The 21,909-nt window shown below is 41.8% G+C and overlaps 2 protein-coding genes across 2 annotated transcripts in view; one reads left to right on the top strand and one right to left on the bottom strand.

Moving 5' to 3' along the window:
• The window catches only part of znrf2b (zinc and ring finger 2b), a 34,612-nt gene extending 27,582 nt beyond the window's left edge, over positions 1-7,030 (top strand). The window contains exons 4-5 of the mRNA XM_069143453.1: positions 2,041-2,114; positions 2,262-7,030. Of these exons, the coding sequence (XP_068999554.1) occupies positions 2,041-2,098 (58 nt within the window). The 3' untranslated portion in view covers positions 2,099-2,114; positions 2,262-7,030. The remainder of the gene's footprint in view (positions 1-2,040; positions 2,115-2,261) is intronic.
• An 849-nt stretch (positions 7,031-7,879) lies between these two features.
• On the bottom strand, positions 7,880-21,525 carry nod1 (nucleotide-binding oligomerization domain containing 1). The gene is made up of 12 exons (XM_069143452.1): positions 21,394-21,525; positions 18,985-19,181; positions 18,703-18,877; positions 15,701-17,513; positions 15,517-15,600; positions 14,071-14,154; positions 13,905-13,988; positions 13,420-13,503; positions 13,260-13,343; positions 11,873-11,956; positions 11,685-11,768; positions 7,880-9,196 (listed from the first exon to the last, which is right to left on the bottom strand). The coding sequence occupies exons 1-12, from the start codon at positions 21,410-21,412 to the stop codon at positions 9,124-9,126; spliced, it is 2,865 nt and encodes a 954-aa protein (XP_068999553.1). The 5' UTR covers positions 21,413-21,525; the 3' UTR covers positions 7,880-9,123.
• Between the last annotated feature and the right edge of the window lie 384 nt (positions 21,526-21,909).

Below are 21,909 nucleotides of genomic sequence, written 5' to 3'. Positions count from 1 at the left end.
GAACTGTATCCAGATACAAGTGGTTATCGTCGTCGATTTTCCTGCTAAAAAAGGTTCACGGTTTGAAGGTCTGTGCAGAGAACAGTTACAGATCTTCTACAACACCATCGGTCAGAGTTTCATCCTTAAGTACTGAGCTGTACAACTACAAACCAGTGTGCTTCCTAATGCTGGTAACAACCACCGCTTTGGCAGAGTAGTCCGACTCGTGCTTATTAGACAAGAGCTGCTGAATTCTGTCTCAGTCTCCACTCAGAGTAAACATGAATTTCAAAGTTTGAAGAAATTAAAGCTGACCAATGTGAGCCAAAACTGTCTGAGTACCTAATCTCCCTTTATTTTCTCCCTTAAAGAGAAGGTTTTTAACTTTGCAAGATACCGTCTTGATTTTACAGCTGGAGCCTCATGTTAGTGTCAGATGATGCGTTCAGGAACATGTTTTTGTGTCGGGCAAAGATTGTGGATTTTATCATCCTTCACTTCCAGAGGAATTACATGATGAATGGATCTCTTGTCGGCCAGTATGAGCAGGTTGGTTGATTATAGCACCAAACATTGTTTCAATGGATAAAGACTAAAAGTATAACCACCACAGCGTCCGAGTCTGGCTTGAAAAGAAGTCGTTTGTGTTACGTTGTTGGGCGTCCACAGTGGAAGGCGGGCTGAAAGCTGCCCGTCGTAGGGAGGAACTGAACTCTGCTGTTCTCGTTAGGAACCACAGAAATATGCGGTTGTTCAACGGTGAAAAGAAAGAGCCGAGAGAAAGACTTTCCTCAGATCGGCCAATCAGGACGTGGAGTGTTTGACTGACAGGTGTTTCAGAAACTTTGAATCTATTTTGGCTTGAAGTGACTGTATTGATGATGAAGGTCTTTAATGAACGGGCCAGTTGGCAGTAAGAACGTCAGCTCCTGCATCTTCTCTGTTTTTTTACATAAAGGACCTCAGAAGTGTGACTTCATTCATCGTTCTGGTTTCTTTTCTTTTTCTTACTCTCTGAAGAATACAAACTGCTGCTGCTTCAGCCTGACCTGATGCTCAGCTGCTGTTTCAACTCAGACCAGTCTGATGCACCGTGACTTCAGATGTCAGTTTGTCATATGTCCTACATTCATAAATTAACGTTTGCTAAAGAAAATATATCTGTCAAACTACTGTTGCTCCTACTTTACAGATGTACAGTAAGTCCCCCGGGTGTGTTAACTGGATATACGCTGGAGACTTGCAATTGTTGTTTCAGTATAATTTAAAAAAAAAAAAGAGAGAAGGAGAAATTCATTTAGCAGCCGGAATTACGTCTGATAAATAAAACATTGCTTAACTATATTAGGAAATTACTAAGTATTATGAATGGCAGCCTCTTATATCCGACGCCGTCAGCCGTGTTGTTTACGTTTGCATCGTGGACTACGTCGCTGCTGGTTTTCACTGCTCAACACGTTTTTGTCAGCCCTCCGTGAAACTTTGTGACTTCACCGTGTACTGCATTGCTTCATCGGCGTGGACATGAGCAGAGAAGCGTCACATTCTGTGTCAAACTCAAGAAACCGGTCACATAGACCTTTGAAAAGCTTCAGAAAGTCTACCACAATCAAGCAATGAGTGACATTCAGGTTTCGAGAACGTCGCCGTCCGAGACGGAGCAGAGGCGCGTCGGTCCGGAGCCGCCGGGCGGCTTTTCTTTGACGTTGGGGGAGTTGTTCACCCTGAATTCGTCCCCCAGCGTCAGACTGTCAACACCGAGCTCTACTGGGACCCTCTGAGGCGTCTGAAGGAAAACAGACCACCTGAACCGTGGCGCCATGGCAACAGGGTTCTCCATGACAACACGCCCGATCACAGCGCGTTAAAAACATTTAAAATACCTGTTTTCATTTCAGAATATTTTTTATTGTAGATGGTTAACCGTAATATTTTTTTATAACATAATATTGAAGATGTAGCTCGTGTAATTATTTTGTATTACTTTGTAGCACGTTTCACTTCAGTACACAGAGTTATGTTGCTTCCTGCTGACACTCCTCCCTCCGTCTCTTCCAGCTGTATCGATGAGTGGTTTGAAGTGAACAGATCCTGTCCAGAGCATCCATCAGATTAAAGCTGTTTTTGCACAGGTAAAGTTGTTTCCAAACCTCTCGGGTATCGAACGAGGATATATTTCTGTGACAATTCTGTTATCTGTGATGTAAAGACTTCAGTGTGATGGATGTAATTTGGTGCCTTTGTTTTTCTTCTTTGTAATATCCTGCGTTTGATGCCAGGTGCCCCACCATGACAGGGATCTACATCACGAACCGTGGATGCAGAGAGACTGTGGGACACTGTGACCACTGTGATCAATTAGCCCCCCCCCCCCAACCACCCACCCAATAATGTAGTACCATAGTGTGCCAAATCTCATCTAAGCAATCTTCAGGGATACAAACTTTACGTTTGAGTTGCACATCCACACTTGTGTCGGTGTGGACGGACTCGTCTCCACCTCGCATCCTCTGCAGCGCTGATGGTCGGGGTGTGACGGCAGGCAGGACTCCTCTCAGCTGATTGGACAGTAGGACGGCGGAGGAGGTGGATGTGGTCCTGAAGGGAGGGCGTGGTGGACCCTGTGACTCCTCCCCTCCTCGTTGGGTGTCTCCCAGTGCCTTGTTGTAGTGACGCCCAGCAGGCAGCAGGGCGGGACCCAGGAGTCCAGCTGGACCTGCAGGACCAGGACAGACAAGCCAGAGACAGTCGGTCAGCAGCTGTTCAGAACTGACGCTGCTGCAAACATGGTGCCAATCAACTGTGAATATTGTCAAACACACAATCATCAGTGCTTTTTAATCATAAACCACGGAGTGGAGGTCCTCAGGTACAGAAACCGGACCGCAGCACTCACCAGCCTGAACCTACTGCAGCATGTCGCTGCCCCCAGGATACAAAAAAGTTTCGTTTCTTGTTTTAATTTGAACATTTTCTTGGTTGAAGTTGATCCTCGTCATGTTATAGCAAGATATTTTTCATGCATGTTAAAATGTGTAGCGCATTACAAATTTTACTAACATTTAGAACTAATTAAAACACCGTTAAAAAAGGATCCAACAGGATCAAAATAAAATGAATTCAAACAATAATAACAAACAATTAAAACACGCATAAGAAGCACAAACAGTGACATAAAGGTCAAAGAAAAAGTAGCACTGACAAAAATCAGATTTATTATTTCCAAAACAGGACTAACTGCACGCTTCATATACTCATTCATTTAAAGATTTAATACTAAAAAAATGATAAATTGTCATGTTTGTTTCTATTCTTTAACTGAATAATTTGATGTAACCGGAATATATCACTATTAGTCCCCCCGCCACTTTCCACAATCAGGTTGCAGTAGTCTAAGCATGACAGTCCAAGTGTCCCGATAGCACTTTGTCCCGCTCCTCCTCAGGGACGCCCAGGTGTCTCCGGGGAGGACAGGATGTACTGCAGAGTTCCTCCGGTCTGCTCCATAGTCTCCTCCCGACATGAAGGAGCAGCAGTTCCGCTCTGAGCTCCCTCCCTAGCTCCGCCCCCTCTCCCTGAGTCCACAGACCCCGTGAATCCAGCCGACTGTCTGTGATCTCGTTCTCTGTCACTACCTAGAGGTCATGGTTATAGATGAGGACAGGACAGTTGAGAGAAGAGAAGGCTCCTTCTTCTCCACAGACGTTAACAGTGTTCACATCAGCTGCAGCCTCAGATGGCTGAACTCCTTCACTCGAGGGCAGCAGCTCTCTGCCCACCAGCAGGGGGCAGTCCAATGGGACATGACCTTGGAGGTCATCATCCCGGCCTTCACCACCGGCTGCAAACAGCTCCAGTTAATCCTGAAGGCCTTTGTAGTCCGATGAAAGCGGCAGGACTGTCATAACATGAATAATATCTTGTTCTAACATTAATGAGATCTTTCACCAAGAAAGTTTTTCACATCACAGAAAAAGTGAGAAAATATTTTTATAGTTTTTGTTGTCGTTTCTTTTTTTGGTCCAATTTTTTGTGTGAAAAAATGAGTTTCTGTTGTTTTCATCAAACTGCGTATGAACTGCATTTGATCATATTAGTAGATACTGCAGGTAAACTGGTTCCCACTCAGTGACGTTGACACCAGCTTTGTTCTGCTGTCTGTGGGCTCGTGTCTCTGAGCTCAGTGTGAACCCGTTTACTCCGGTTTAAAGGCACCTGATGAACAGGAAGGACTTCTGTGATAGTAGAAGAACATTAGGTGCAATAAGTGACCATTTAATGTACTAAAAGTGTCTGTGAACAGGTTGTCGTCACTCTGGGAGTCAGTAGCTTGTTTCCTGGCTGTTGGTGTGTGAACCAGGTGACAGCAGACTGGTTTGTGGCAGCTTCAATCACAACTTCAGTCAATGTGTTCAGGCTGGAATGAGTGTCACTGACACACGGAGACCGTCTGTTTGGACTTTCTTGAACACCTCAGAGGAACAAGAGTGTGCAGACTTTTAATCCTGTGAAAAAAAAAAAAAACGATCACAGGAGTGGAATCAAACGGATCCGGTCTGTGTGGATCGCAAAGCTCCAAAACTCTCTTAGAAATTATACACACCCTCATTTTTTCCACTGCAGCTCCCACCATCTCAGAGATCCTCTTTATACTGGGGAAAAAAAACAAATAAGCAGCTTCATTACTTCTTTAATAGCAACTTTAAAATCAGAGCTGTGTAACCGCAGCTTCATGGAGCCTTTAATGAGGACGTGATGAGGAGAAGGAAGTCTTCCATATGTCGAGTTACCTCCAGGCTGCACACGTGCAACAATAGAAACCTGAATGTGAGCCAACACAAACATATTTGGGACAGACTGTGTACATCAGTGCTATCGACAACACGCCTGCATTAAACAGTCCGTTAGTGAACCACAGAGCAGCAGTTCTTCATCTGCTGAGCCCTAAAATCCTCTTCTTCCTCACAGGCAGCGAGCTGGTCTGAGATCAGGAGCAGATTTTACAGACTGCGTTCAGTAGATGCAACATCAACCTGACAACTCCCATCTGCTCTGATGAAGTGATCATATAACACGTCATTTAAACCTCTGCTGATGTGTTTAGTGTGTTAAATACAAAACACAGCAAATATTTATTTGGTCATAACTTCTATCTGACTTTTTGACATATGTTTTCTTATTCGACATCTTCCAGGGAAAATATGAATGACACAAAAATGTGTAATTTCCCTGTAATGGAGTTTTCTAAAAAGAAAAAGGCTAGAAACCAAAATGCAGTAGATGATAGAAAAACAGCTGACTGCAGATAGAGTCGGAGGGCTGAGTTAGCTGTGGCTAGTCGAAGTTTAGTTATTCATTTTCCTCTTCCCCCTTTTATTATCTGAAAATGAAAAACATCCATTTTGATTGGCAGTTTGTGAGTTTTATCATTTAATAAGGCAGCAATAGAATCGTTTGATGGTGGAGAAGAACTAAAGAGCTAAGCTGCTAAGTGATGTTACATATCAGAGTACTCAGGAGAGTTCAGCCTGTCTGCTGCTGCTTTTAATCCTCCATGTTGGGAGTTGTATTAGTGACTGTGGGTAAATGGTTGGGATGTGGAGAAGGGCAGATATCTTTTATTTGGTCTTGTAAAATCAGCATCAACTTTTTAATGACATTTTCTTACCCCCCCTCCCTCCTCTTCATCCCCACACAGTCAGAACAGCATGTTTATGGCAAACAGGAACTGTCTCATTCATAAAGAAAGGAGAGCTCTAAACAAACAGCTGTACAACAACTGGGAACAGGATGTGTTTTCTTGAGCACCACAAATTAATATAAATATCAGTGCTGTAATGTTTAGTCGATTAATAGTTCAAAAGAACCCTTTTTTGATAACTGTGGAATCATTCAGTCAAACTACAAAAAATTTGTTGCTTTCCACGCTGCTCTAATGTGAGAAATTGCTGCTTGCTTTTCTCTCATATGAAATAATTTGGTCAAAACATTTGTTTTAAGACAAAAAGCTAGATTAATAGTCAGACTTCTCTTCCAGCAGCCTCTTTCTCTGAGACGGTCCTCCATTACTCAGACGTATAGGTCTTCATTCAAGCAGCTTATTACAACCCAGAGATCGTACGACCCAGAAATTTCAACGACCTCTTACTGTCATAGAAATAAGTGCAATGTTGTCTCGTGTGGTGGAGTTCAAAATAACAGCAAATACTGGACAGTTTTTTAAAACCACATTTACTGTTGCAATGACGATGAAGGCAGATTAAGTTGTAAGTTTAAAGTCATCATTTTAACCCAGACCGTTACTGACACACAGACAGAGTGAGAGTTGTTTAGTGAAATGCTTTTGTACCTTTTCTCTTGTGAGTCATCCAACTTCATGAAGCTGTGCTACTGAACTACTGAGGCCCTTTAAAACAGGAAACTCCCACTAAACATTTCTGAATGTATTTAAACTTCTGTCGGTCTCTGGGTGGGAGGACAGCCCGGAGTGTGCTGTGTGTGGGGGAAAACTAAATGTGTGAACTTTGGAGTTTTGGGATCCAGGACGACCAGGACTACAGCTTCATCACACTGGACATGTAAACCTGAGCCCTGTAGTACACACTGCCTCCACCAGGTGGTGCAGCAGCTCCATGTATCTGCTCTGTTCAGGTGGGCTCAGAGTGGACTGTCCTCATCACTCTGTCTGGAGCAGCAGTGTGAACACGTGGCTGGTCGATGTCTCAACTGAACTTCATCTCTCACTGTAGTCTAAAGTTGATTATCACTGATCATCATGTTTTCATCACTGATTCTTCACCTGATTTCTGTGAGCAGGTTCGACTCTGACTGTGTTTTCATGTCTGTCTGTGAATTTAACAGGACGTGCAGCAGATTTGGCCTTAATAGATACGACGATGACATTTCACTCATCTGACCTCGTGTTTTTTTTTATTCTTTCTAACAGTGTCTCATCCACAAGCATGAACTTGTCACAAAGAAAGAAAATGTGAATGACAAATGTGCTGCTGAAAACTAAAATCAATACACAAGTGATTGACAGACTGGAGCTTTTTGCCTTTCTGCATGGGCTTCTTCTTCAGTGGATGGAGTCAGTTGTTACTACATGATGTAAGCATGGTATTAGATCACGTAGTGACAGCGGTCATATATGAGAGACCTCTGACATGTTCGTCAGATGAGCTGTTTTGATGATGCTATTGTGCAACATCAGAACTTCTTCTATGTGCACAGTCAGTGAGAAATCCCCCGTTTACATCACTGGTATAATCCTGTTTCTGAATAAGACATTAAATAGAATTAAATGTATTGGTCATACTGAAGAATTCCCTTCACAGACAAAAAGCTCAGCAATTAATTCCTCCTGTAGATACGTGGAGTTTGTGCTACTTACTGTACAAACAATTTTGAAAGTACTTCCTACCTGTGCAATTAATTAGTGCAAAAGTCCTGGAGCCAATGTTTGGATTATTGAACAGGCCACAGCCTCTGCATGAGGTGAGTGTTGTTTGGAAGTCAAAGAGCTCAATTAAAAGATGATAAAGAAACTAAACTGCCCCAAAGAAAAGAAAAAGAACCACCAAGACAGAAAATAACTTCAAACAACTACATAACCATTGTCTCATATTCTGTAAGATAGCTGATCAAATAATTCACATATTTTTTTTTTTTAAAAAAGGTGCTGCAGACAGACTGGTTACGAAGTGTTTGGTGTGAAGCTCAGGTTTGTTTGGTTTGTTTGTCAGACTGTACAAGAAATACTGGACTGAACACAGAGTTATAAAATCAGCCGTACATGAGCTCCTAGAAGTCAGACATCTTCACGGTTTATTAAAAAATAAATAAAAGAGAATGTGAACTGTTCAGAGTGAAAAAGAAACCACAACAAACATGAATATAATTTTTTTTGTAAAGCTTTAGTTAAAAACAAAAAACAAAAGTAAATCCTCCCATCTTCAAATCTAATTCATATTTTTAAGTGGGAGTCCAGCTGTTTATTTACTGTATTTGTATATTTTTGCACATCACTCGCACAAACTGTAAACATCAGGAGTATCTCTCTCCACATGCTGAAATGCTCCTTAAAACATTCCTCCTCGAGTAAGTCAAATAATAAATAAAACAGTTGCTGTTCACAGAATATCTTCATACATAACAACATGAACACGTCAGGAAGTCGGCGTGATGTTTACTTCTTCCATTTCCTGTTTTAAAATCAAACTCGAACATTTTGTCAAACTTTCAGGTTAAACTTCCCCTTCACGAAACATGAAACACATTCACTTCAGTAAAAAATAAAACAAGTGAAGAGTCCACACGAGTTTCAGTAAATCAAATGGTCAAATGGTCCACAACATTTACACTGAAAACATAAGGAATAATAATAATAATATAGCAAATTATACACAGTAAACACAAACTCCATGTTTTCTCAGATATTGATATGAAACAGCGTGTGCACATGCCTCACAACCACTCCATTCTTCAGAGGAAAACTTGTTCTTTTTACTCCATTTATTGGACATCTTTCGTTACTTTTCAGATTGAGATCTGACTGGTGATATAATAATATAACAAGTTTTTAAAATACAACACATTATCGAAGATTTAATCGATAGTTTCCAACCTGTTTAACTTCTGACGTCTTATAAACAGCTGTGTGTGGTCGGGGCAACATTTCAGGGATTTTTCCCTCTAAACTTCTCACATGGTTTTATTTCAATTAATCCTTCAATTATTTTAATATCTCAGCCAAAATCCAAGATCAGACAAAAAGTCCAGAAGCTGAAAACATATTTGTGGATGAGAACTTTTCCTCCCCCAGTAATCATGTCACCACCCCTCACATTTATCTGGATAGCCCTTGATAGAAAACTGGATAGAAAATAGTTCAAACCAGCAGCTGCTGACACACTGATGCTTCACCGTTAATAAACCAATGATGTCATATATAATAATACATCAGTCTGAAAGATCAAACCAGTACTGATACTTTAATCCTTGAACTACGTTTTGCAGCTGATACTGGTGTACTTCTACCTCTGTAGGGTTTTTCCTGTGATGGAATACTTTTACTTTGCTGCATCGGTACTTTTACTGACGTTGAGGATCTGGGTGGTTCTGGTTCTGCTTGGTGCCCGCTCAGTTAAACCGCAGCCGCTTCTCTGTCTGAAACGGTTCCTGTTCCTCTTTAGAGAGCTGGTTTCCCTTCACGCTGTAGAAACATGAACAGATGCCATCATGATCAAAACACATCCAGAGGTATGTTGACACATACAAGGAATTTGACTTTGGTTTTAGGTTCGCTCTCAGCATCCAAAACAAAACAGACAGTCAGACATAAATAGACATATAAAGCATAAATAGACATATTTACAGAATAGAAATGAATAAATATATACATATACACCTAAAACCATGGTGCAATTGCACCTAGAGCAAATTGTGCTGATGCGGTTGGGTCTAGTGCAAAAAGGTCCAGTGATGTAAAACATTTGAACTGTTTAGCAGAGTGACGGCCTGCGGATAAAAACTGTTCTTGCTTCTGGTGGTTTTGGCGCACAGCGATCTGTAGCGCCTACCAGAGAGGAGGAGCTAGAACAGCGGGTGTCCAGGGTAGGATGGATCTGCAGAGATGCTACCGGCCTGTTTCCTGACTCTGGATGTGTATAAGTCCTGAATGGAGGGCAGGTCGGCACCGATCTCTTATAAAACACACTCACTTAAATTCAGTCTTTGCTGTTTGCTTTCAATTAAATCCTCAACGTTTCTGGTCAGATTCATACAGTCACACAGATTCTGTATGTTCCACCAAATACATTGATTTCAACTTTGTTTCTGAGAAATTGAATTTGGGCAGGTGGACTACTTGAAATACTACAAAACCCATGAGCCTTTGCCAACATCTCTATGTAGAAGAAGCCCGTCAGTCACAAACATAAACTGTATATAAAAGTCTTCGTAGCTTCCGGCTTTAAAAAATGAGGCCGATGCAGAAGTGCCTTAAGCTGCAATACCAGCGAGTGCCACTAGAGGCTGGCTCCAAAAATCCTCTGGCTCCATAAACTCCATTCAACTTCTCTCATTAAATTCTCAGTCAATAAAATTTCTCCACAAATTATCTCGGTGTTGTTAGTTAAAGTCACTCCTTCTTATTAGTTTTCTGGAGATCCGTCTGAAAATAATCCGTCATTTATTAGAAAATAAGCTTCTCAATCATGTGTTTTTGGGGGCGTGTCTGTTTGATTGACAGGCCTGTGGTGCAGTCAGGTTACAGCTATTGCTGGGCGGGACTTAGTATCATCAGGTTTCCAATCAGATCAAGTCAGATCCACCGCTCACTCCACCGCTCGGAGTCACCTGATCGTGTTCATGAATAAAATGAGTTTTTCACACATGGATCCTGAAATAAGTCGCTCCACTTTGCTACTTGATGAGCCGAGTCAGTTCAGAGCCGTCCTTTCAGCAGCAGACATCAGGCATCAGCAGGCTGGATCAAAGTTTCATAGAAAAGACTTCATTTCACAGGTTCACGGAGGGCAAGTCCCTCCAAGGGTAAGCCACATGGGTTTGGGTTTGTTCATGCAGTCATACTAATAACAAACCAAAGGTCAACCACAATACAAAACTAAAATAAAAATCCCCCAAAAGAGGGCTTTTTTTCATATTTCGGATGACATGCTATAGTATGACACACTGGTGCAGTGGTTACAGCAGTTGCCTCAGTGAGAAGTAACTTGAGGCATGCATGTCAGTTTAGAAAAAGGTCATGACTTTGCATTGTTGTCCAAAATATGAAATAATAGTCATACTATAGCATCTCCTCAAAAGGACAAAAGAAAGTCACAGCAACACAGGCACAGTGGTGCACTGGCTCTCAGTCAGAAGGTCATTGGTTCAATTCCCGCTGGAGCCATGCACATCAGGTCCAAAAATGTATATGTTGTCTGAAGTATAAAAAAAAACTTGTACAATAGCATGTAGTTGAAAACTGGAAAAAAAAAGTGACTTTTTTTGTCATTGTGGACGACATGCTACAGTATAACTTTTTTTTTTTCACTTTTTGGACGACATGCTATACTATGACTTTTTTGTTATATTTGGGATGACATGGTATAGTAGGACTTTGTTTACATATTTTTGATAACATGCCATAGTATGACTTTTTTTTTCTTCTATTATTCCCTGACCCGCTGGCTCCCTGACATGCAGCATTTGAAATATTATTGCTGCTTGTCATATAAATCAAACCAAAATCAAAAGCAAATCTATAAATCATGAATAGTATTTTTGATAATCATACATGTTTGCCTCCCTTTAAATATATCCCATTGTTTTCCTACATACTGGTCCTTTAAATTACCGCTGGGATTATTTTTTTCTGCTAGTTTACAGCAGCTAATGTTCGCTTTTGTTTCTGATATTTCGGTTTACTTTCATCATCTTCTCCTCCACTTGTACAACATTTTAGTGTTTATTATGCTGTGATTCCAACTGTTCAACAACAACTTGTATTGTCTCACTTTAACTGTGATACTGTCTGTTATTTTTTATAAAATAGAGAATTTACAGTCATTTCCCATTTTGATAAACGGATACAACCTCAGCGAGGACAGATCTGAAGCCATGACTCTGCGCCGCTGGTTCAGACCTCGCGGAGGTAAAAAGAAGACACCTTGATGTGAACTCGAACCGATCCTCACCAGATCTCTTTGAGTCCCGTGTTGTGAGCGAGCGCCTCTGCCAGCTGTCTGATTCCCTCCACAGTGAAGCGGTTGTTGATCAACCTGCAGACACATTTCCACAGCAAGTGACTTTCTGAGAGTCTGAGCAGGATGTCCGGCAGCTTCGCGGTGACCTCAGCGTGATCGTGCATGTGTGTTTTCTTTACCAGAGGTGGGTTAGAGTGGCGTTCATTCGGATCAATTCAGCCAGACGTGGAGCTGCATCATCGCTCAGCTCGTTCTGCACCAACCTGCAACACACAGACAGGTACTGCACTTCACACACAGGCTCACTGTACATCAGAGAGTCCAGTTTTAATCAAGCCAGCTGATCACACAGGCAGCGTGATGCCTCACAGCCAGAGGGACGAGTCTATTTTTCTGCCTTCTGATTGTTGTTGTGCTGCTGCTCAGTCTACAGCCGCCGGGCCTGATTCACTGAAGGTCTGTGTGTGAAAAATCACGTGCAAACTTCCCACCACCTGCAAAAATATGTCCCAGCTGATCGACTAACGACGTGCAGTTTAACACACGGTGTCCATTTTGCGTGTTTGCCTGAAATGTAAATATATGAATTTAGCACCTGTTATGATGTTTACTAAACCTGACAGAAGAACTAGTGATCAGTGTGTATTTTAGTACGACCGAAAGGAACGTTTTAATCAGATGCACATCTGGAGACGGCTGCTCTTATTGTGGTGAGAAGGAGACTCCTGAGAATATGTAGAGAACGTGGTTTTACAGCCGTTAAGCATTTCTGATAGAGGCATAAATTATTCAGACATATCGTCTGTCCAGAGATGACATTTTAGAGTTATTGAATGAACTGAATGAGGATTTACAGCCAACAGCGTGCTGTAGGTATCACTGCTGGGATATTTCAGTCCTGTTCTTCCGGTGAGCTGTCTATGGTCCTGAATGTGTCCCACAGAGTTAACAGGTAGCTTCATAAGGTTCACTGAATGAAAGTCAGTGAACCTGAATGAAGTCAGCTGTTCATCACAGAAAAAGCTGGATCAGTATTTGTTAGAGGATCTCATCTTTTATTTAAACACGTTTTATTATTGAGCCTTTTTTTAAAACAATATTTTCACCTAATATCTTGCCATCTTCTCTTAATTATAAGTCGTTTTTTGTTTTTCCCACAGTATTGACTTTCTTGCTGATAATCGTCTATATAGAGTTTTGTTCTTGTTATACCTATATTTCTTAATTTCAATTTGATAAAATGTCCTTTTACTTTTGCGACCGCAGAAGTAAATCAGGCTCTCTGTGTAGAGGATGGATTTATTATCAGAAGTGAAGACTGCATTCAGAGATTGCTCTCACTGCAGAATGAAAGCTGTTCGTGTGTTAAATGAGCCAGAAAAGTTTTCCAACCGGTTTTCTTCTGCATTGTGAGGCCCAGCACACTTCTGCATTAATGTTCCTGCATCGGTCCCTCCCATCGACAAAATAAAAATCTGTTTCAGGTTTTAGAAAGTGAACAAGTGTCAGCCAGACCCAGCTCTCTGAATCCGTCCCTGATGTGGACTCAAAGGGAGACCTGCTCACCAGAAGATCCTGAGGACTCTGTTCTCCTTCAGGGCTTCTGCCAGACACTTCCCACCAGACGATGTGATGCCGTTGGCTGACAGACTAGAAGCACAAAAAAGAGTAGCCATTTCAGTCAGTGAGCTCAGATGATCATTTGTTTATGTTCTTATCTTCTGACCTGAGGTTGGTGAGATTCGGGTGGTTCCTCAAAGCTTCAGCGAACGCTTCTGCACCTTCGTCACCGATACTGTTCCCCCACATCCTGGAAGCACACACATCAGAGCTGCTTCAGGAACACACAAAGCCTGTGTGGTACTCTGCTGTTCTACAGCGAAGGATAATCAAATCCTAAACAACTCTTTCCGATATACCAGAATCTACTCCCTGAATGTTTTCGGCTAGAAAGGACAACTGAAAATGGATCTGATGTACATCATCATGTCATTTTATTCAAACAAACATTTTTGTGCTGCTTGGATGGCGAGGATAAAGATACCTTCATCTCACCCCAAAAGCAACATATTTACTCAGATGTATGCTGCTCTTTAACCGAGGATGCTGTTTTCTATCATACAGCACCACTTTCATATGATCAGCTGGTTATGAATACCTGGATTTCCTGAGCTACAACAGCAGAGAAGTATTAGGAATATGAATTCTTACCCCACATCAAATATCGACGTGCTCTTCTGTATTGCATTGGCCAGATATCTCCCACCAACACTGGTGATCTTGTTTTTACCGATCCTAAACACAAAGTAATATCAATTTAAGTGACATACAACAATAACATATTTATTGGAATTCTTTTTTTTAAATGTTTATATACTTGACAACTCGTAGCTTCGGGCATCTCTCGATGATCTGAGCGACCAGCTGGGCTCCAACATCTGTGATGTGATTGTTGTAAAGCCTGAGGACACAAATATAAAGAACGGATTAGCTATGAAGAATTAACTGGACTATTATTTTCTCAAATCATTAATTCATTGTTTAGTTCATAAAATGCTGTAAAATACAAAAAAGTACAAGGCACAATTTCCCCGAAGGGCAACGTCTTCTGATACCTTTTTTTTACCTGAAAACATTCAATAAACTGCAACAAAAGACAAAGTAAACCAGCAAATATTTACAGCTGAGAAGCTGAAACTGATGAATGTGGGCATTTATTCATAAAAATGTATTTAAAAAAACATGATGTTTATGATTAGTTCATGATTTGTGGATCAACTAATCAATAAATTGAGTAATTGAGCACAAATGTAATTTATGGACTAATAAAACATATTGTTGGGGCAGCACCCAAACTTTATTTGTTCATTAATTTTGTGCCGCACGACAGCAAAAACAGGACACTTTAAGCAACATTTAGCTTCCACTGCTTCCTGTCAAAAGAAAAAATATGAAAGAATACAAAAATAAAACTTTCATAGAACAGCAGAGAAGAATACTCCCACATTAACATACAGGTCTACAGTATAGTTTCACATCTGAAGTTAATTCTGCTCTGCTTCTTAATTCACACATATTTAATTTGAACCAAACTGGGCCTGGCAGAATGGTCACAGGTGCTTCATCTGAGCTGATCAACAAAGCGGAAACGCTCAGCCACAGATAATCGGTACCTCGACGGTGGTTCTCAGCTTCCTATGTTAACTCAGGCTTTCTGCTTTCGGTTCTGACTGCATTCACATAAAAGAGGAGGACTTTGCAGCATCTGACCAATCACAGACATGGACAAGTGTTCTGACTGCAGAACGACATATTTTACAAACCAGAAGAAAACTATGATTTCAGAAAAATATAAAGTTAAACACATAATTCCAGCTGCTAAATGAAGGCACGATGTGCTGGCTGGTGAATTTGTTGAAAGTCTTATAAAATCACGTAACCACTGAGTGCACAGGAAGATCTGACTGTAATTACATGTGCATATTTCTTTAAATTAATATATTCTTAGATGTATTCTCATAATATGTATGAACCTTTTAGTCTTATTCATACACCTGCAGCCCCGGAGGTGTAAAATACGAAATAGAATATAAAAGCATAATTGAAAGCAGAAGGTAGGTTTACTGTCAGATCTTAGAAATAGAAGTGCAACGCTTTAGTGCTTTAACCAGTCTCTGTTGTCGGATCAGTAAAAAACACAAAGGAATAGAATCTATACCTCAATCTGCCCGATCCTACCACATCCAACACGATGACTGCGACAGCTGACCGTTCCATCATTGTCTGATATCACATGAACTGACGTGGAAGGATGTTTACTCACCCCAACACCTCGACAACTTTGTGTTTGCACAGCTCCTCTGCAAGAACCTCGATGCTGCTGTCTGACAGGTGGTTGACGCACAACCTGAAGGACATCAGTTCGATCACGATCAATCAGTCTGTCCAATCAGAGTGTCCATCGGTGGAGACTAGATGGTAGTGTAAAACATGTTTAAACCTCTTACCTCACCACTGTCATCTTGCTGAAGGAAGGTCTGAGCTGCTTCACCCCAAAGTCTCCGATGTTGTTGTTGTCCATGTCGAGCCCCAGCAGCTTCTGACGGTGCTGCAGCACAAAGTTGAGGGCGGTGCAGTCGCCTGAGTAAACGTTGCAGTGGCCCAGCTTGATGAGGGTGGCCGTGATGCCCTTCGCCGTCACCTGAGCGACGTCTTTGCTCCCCGTCTCAAAGATGCACCTCAGCATCCACAGGAAGTTGGGCAGAACGTGAACCTTCTTCCCCTCGTCACCGTTGTAGTGAGGTAATCCGTGCAGGTGGGACCGGACGCTCGTAGACAAGTAGGACTTCAGCAAGGCCTGTTTCTTCTTTAACAACACGGGAGACATGATGTGTCCCACCAGGCCTGTGTGACTCTTGGACAGCAGCCCGCACAGGAACAGATTGGTGAACTGAAGGTGCTCGTTAGTCGTAAAGGGCTTCTTCTCCCTGGGCTTGGAGGATCCGCCGGTACAGAAGCCAAAGGGCAGACAGGACGTGTTTCTCCTCCTGCTGCACTCGGTGAAGAACTTGAGGATGGAGTCGGCAGCGGCCTGCTCATCTAACACAAGAGCGACCGCTGCCAGGAAGGACTGGAGGGTGATGTGGAGGAACTCAAAGGTAGCGGGGCTCCCACTGGCTTCAAACTCCCTGACAGGTCTGAGAAAGCCCAGAGGCAGGTCCTCCTCCGTCAGGCCACACCCACCGACCTCCTCCTGGCTGCAGATGAAGCTGCCTCTCTCCATACCCTGCAGAGCCAGCTTGGCAAACGCAACAAGGGGCCTGAGTCCGGCTTTGAAAGTCTCCGAGGTGCAGCGGGTTCTTTTCTTCAGTAGAGATGGGGCCGGCGAGGCGAGGCGGCTGAGGAAGACCTCGGACAACAGGAGGAAGATGTCGGTGAGTGTGATACAGGTGTCGGGCAGGTGGAAGCTGTCGTGCACGGTGTGGAGGTGCCTGAAGCTCTTGAAGACGATCCAGCAGAACAGCGGGGTGGAGCAGAGTCCACAGAGGTGGGGGCTCGCGTCCAGCTGGACCGACACCAGCTCCCGGTGTTCCTGATCCTTAAAGTGCAGATTGATGTAGGTCTTCAGGTGAGCCAGGGAGAACCCGCGCAGAACCACCTTCTTCCTGATCACCCTGCTTTGGATCTCGATCCCCGTCCGGGCCGTCAGCACCTTCTGGGAGCCCTTGAGGAGTTTCCCGCTGAGCAAGCTGACGAGCAGCTGCAAAGGGTTGGCCTTGTCCTCCGGTGACACCACCTCAGGAAAATTCATCCTGTCCACATCCTCCTGGATCTCATCATAGCCATCAAAAGTAAAAACCACCTTCTCCGGGAAGCGCAGGATGTAATCAAAGACCTCATTGTCCAGGTCGTGGTTGGGGTAGCAGTTGTGTTTGAATAAAAGATCTCTGAGGGAGATCTGCTCCGAGTCCTTAAAGATGCTGAACATCCTGCAGCGAAACCTAAATAAGAAGATGGCGTCCGTCTGCAGCTCCTTCTTGGACCAGAGGTTCTGGAGCTTCTGCAGCAGGATGGACTTTCCCACACCAGCGTCCCCCATCACGTAGATGATTTCACCCTGCGGATTGAAGACCGCGTCGTCTCCCAGCAGCTGGTCCAGACTCTCCAAGAAGCCCAGGCTCTCATTGCAGTCGTTCAGCAGCTCCATCACCGTGTCGGTGTAGAGTTCGTCCAGCCGGGTCTCCTCCTGCTGGCCGTACGACATGATGAAGCTGGTGTCCTGCCTCGCTTCATGTCGCAGCTTCTCACGGTATCTGCTGACTGACAGGACGCAGTGAGTTAGAGGCTGTTTTCTGTTTAGGATCAGACTTAGTTTTTACAATTCAAAAATGGATCTGTGAGAAATCTCTCAGGACAATAAGGGTGAACCTAACTTCCACATGTTTAAACACTCTGTTTCAGTATCACATTGACATGTCTTCCCTCCATGTGGATCAGAACTACAGTCTAACAATAACCAGCAGTGACGTCACCCGTTGGTTTGTGAACGGCCGTTATGAATCCTCCAGTTCAGATTCTGTCCGTCACCATCTTCCTAGTTCGGAGCGGTTTGGAGCAGGAAGTGACCATATTTGCACGAGCTGGGGGAGGAGCCAGAAGTGGATCTGACTGATCTGATTGGTAACCTGATGATACTACGTCCCGCCCACCGATAGCTGTAACCTGACTGCACCACAGGCCTGTCAATCAAATAGACACGCCCCCACATTTTTTTTTTTTTTTTTTTTTTTTTTTTTTTTTTTTAAGTTTATTTTCTAATTAATGATGGATTATTTTCAGATTGACCCCCAGAAAGAAAACAAATAAGAATGAGTTACTTTAGCTAACAACACTGAGCTAACTCGTGAAAAAAATGTATTAACTTCAAACTTTATGAGAGAAGTTAAATGGGAGTCTATGGAGCCGGAGGCTTTTTGGAGCCATAGACTTTATATAAAAGTGTTTGAAGCTTCCGGGTCTGAAAAATGAGGCCGATGCGGAAGTACCTTAAGCTGCAATATCACCGAGTGCCACTAGAGTTTGGCTCCAAAAATCCTCCAGCTCCATAGACTCCCATTCAACTTCTCATAAAATTCTCAGTCACAGTCAATCAAATTTCTCCACCAGTTATCTTCGTGTTGTTAGCCTCATTTTTCAGACCTGGAAGCTACGAACACTTTTATTGACAATCAATGATTCACACATTGAATTTAAAATGTTAACACCAGCTTTAACAGTGAAGTGCTACTTATACATAGTGTACAGTGTATTAGTAAACACAAACAACTATAAAATAAGTTACATGCTGTACTTCAAATTGTAATGCAGGTTTTTTCAGAACATTTCTAATCATCATTTTATGTACAGTAAATGAAGTAAAAACACTTCTTATTAAACAAACATCCTCATGAAATCTATAAAGTACCAGAAAGGACATTCAAAGAGCAGCGTGAGTGTTGGGAACACTTACTGGGATCTGTGTTTACAACGTTCATCACTGTTACGTCCCTGCTGGGGTTGTAGTTGATCTCTCTCAGCCACGGCTGGAGGTCTATGTATGCATCATAAACTTTATATATGATGAAGATGAAGTATTCACAGGCCTCTTCCCCTTTGCATTGGACAAGCTCCAGGATCTTACGCACCTGTAAAAGAATAAAAGAACATATAAAGTCTGTGTTTGTTGAATATACAGTATATTTTAAATGAAGATGGACTTTTCTCAATAAATGTGCTGCTCTGGTGTTCCTACCTGGTCTGTCTTGGTGACAGTTCTCTGAACGATCTCGACATCCTCCTCACAGAGGAAGCCATTGGCCAGCAGGTTGTCCAGGACGCACTGAACGCTCCTCAGCCGGGACACCAGGAGCTCTCTGTGGTAGGTGAGCAGGCTGAGGCACGACACTCTGGCTTCTTCTGTCTCAACCATACTGACGTCACAGCAGTCGCCTTTGTGGGACAACAGGAGATTCTCTGAGCTGTGAGAGTTTCACTTTAGACATGTACAAATGTTTCTAAATCAGTTACAACCTGCCTTTTACTGATTAAAATGTTGAACCCCAATGACCTCTAGTGAACAGAAACACAGGCAGCTGTTGTGCTGAGCAGACAAGAAACAGACACTTAAATGTATTCACATAAACTTGCAGGTTTATAGGTGTTTGCAGTACGAAACGTTTTACAGCTTAAGCCTACTGCACAGTTATGATCATATACAAATAGGCCTTTGCACCCGTTTAAACACACTGTGAACGTAGCATGAGTCTTGATCCTGATTGGCTGCTGCATAACAGTCATTGATCAGGACAAGTCGATGGATCAGTACAGCAGCTGATCAATATTCTCATTTTTTGATTGATTGACTGTAAACATGAAAACAGTGAGAGTTTCTTCTAATTTGTCACGTTTGAAGTTATTGATTTATGTGATTTATTGATTAATTTGCTCTGAAAATATTTGCTGATTAACTTTCCGTTGATCAAATGATTGCTGCGGTGATGATTTGATCGAGTACATTGATAAAAAGATATTTATCTGAAAACTTTGATTTTTAGATGTTTGTTTTTGTTATTTATGGTGAAAGTTTGTTGTGCCAAATTAATTAATACAACTTTTTCATATGGGAACAGTAAGAAAGCAGCAGGCTGTGAAGGACTCTCTCTCCCATATTGGACATGTCTATGGTAGTTATACAAACTTTACATATATTTTGTCTGAAGTCTATTTTCATCCCCCAGTCTTTGAAGTCATCATTTTGTACCCAAAATTGATATTTTCCAGCATGTTTACCTTCCTAGGCAAAAAAAAAAAAGGCATCTCTTTACTGAAGAGCTTACCACCTGTTGACGAACGGAAAGATAATGAAAACAATTTTTTTTTTTTAAAAGACAACATGGAAAATGTTCTATTTTGATAAATGACAACTAAAATGTTTAAATGCAAACAAAATTCCCTGATATTCCAGGACTTGGCCCGAAAAATTTACGAAACCACAGATTTTCTCTGTCTGGAAAGCAGTTTTTAAATTTCCCTGATGTTCCCTGACCTGAGAACACTGTTCCAAAGTCCTGGGTTGCACCGTATCATTGTCTACATAGTTTAATTGATTGCAACTTTATTAGAAAAATGTATTCCACTGAAGTACAGTATTAACTGATGGCGTGTCCTTAACCCTCTCCACTTTCATCCTCCAGTCTTCAAAAGAAACCTGTATGTGAAATTATAGTAATAACAGACCGAGATAGTTTTAGTTCCTCTTTTGTTTTAAGGTTTAATTTTATTAAACGCATCCAATTCCTTCCGTGTGAAAAGTGAATCCGGTCACACGGGGGAAAACTTTTCTAACATTTATTCCTCATCAGTACTGAACGGTAACTTTCAGGAAGGTGCTACCAAAACTCTCGAATTAAACAAAGGCAAAAACCCTTCAACCAGAAACCGAAAGTAGAAGCAAAATCAAAATAAATGCAATTGCGGCAATAACTTGTAGATACAAACTCAAAATATGGATTAAAGTGCATTTTCAACTCCGTTACACGAGCAATTAGCAGACAGCCTAATTATTTAGTGTATAAAATATCAGAAAATAGTATTAATTTCATAATTCTAGTTACTAATTTTATCTGACTAGCTGTCTAAAGTAACATTTTAGAGACAGCATTGAAATTTGGATATATTTCCTTAAAAAGAAGAGCACTGATTTATTGCTTTGGACGTTTTTCTGTTTAAAGAAGATTTGACACAGAAACACAGAGTTCACCTAATAATTTAACTTAATCTGACTGACGGCTGTCTTCTTACAAAATATTTGTATATATATATTCTCCCTCTATTGAAACAGGTTTGTCTTCCTAAATTTTCTAATACCTGCGGTTGTTTACCAGACGTCACGCCTGACATTCACATTCACATTCATAACGCTTGACTGACACTTAAATCCAGCTAATCCACTTTCAAAGATGGTTACTTCCCTTCGTGCCAAATTTAATCCCTGAAAGTTTAGTTAAAAAAAAAACTCCTGTAACCGGGTGAAGCAAACGTTACAGCAGCTGTTCGATTACATCATTACGTTTTATCTACTGTGTTTGTTATGAAGTCATGTCGCCCGGACCAAATCTAACTGTACTGTACTCCACACTAACTTTAATTAAATGATTCTTACCATTGTGCTGCGTCCACATAGAAAAGATGAAAACAGTTAAAGCACTTTAAAATAAACGGAGCAGACTTCAGTTAAACGTCACGTGCCCGTTAGATGACATTAAATCCACCGTACAGCTGTGAAGGCGACAGAAAACCGTCTGCTGTAGGAAGTGAATGTAAATTATTATCAGAGCGTCATTTCTCCGCGGGATTTCGCAACTGGGCGTGAGACGTTCAAAGACCCACGGAAATATGGCGATTAAAGAGGTCCTATAACTTCAGCTTCTTTAAAATGAATGAATGACTGCATGAATGAATGAATGATGAGAAAAGGTCTGAATGCGACTGAGGAATTTCAAACGATTTAGGATTTTGATTCATTCATGTCGAATGGGTAAACAAATAAAGAATGATGGTCTTTTCTGGAAGTGTACTTGTAGCCGTAGCTACATTCAGTGTTTCTTCCCTTTTTCTGAAGGTTTTAAAAAAAAATCCCTGACCTCTATTAAAAAACAAAAACAAATATCAACTTCCT

Source organism: Embiotoca jacksoni, unplaced genomic scaffold, assembly GCF_022577435.1.
Source record: "Embiotoca jacksoni isolate LCO1_2020_lvr unplaced genomic scaffold, fEmbJac1.0.p SCAF_11, whole genome shotgun sequence".
In the NCBI taxonomy this organism is placed as follows: Eukaryota; Metazoa; Chordata; class Actinopteri; family Embiotocidae; genus Embiotoca; species Embiotoca jacksoni.
This window is presented reverse-complemented; position numbering and strand designations above follow the sequence as displayed.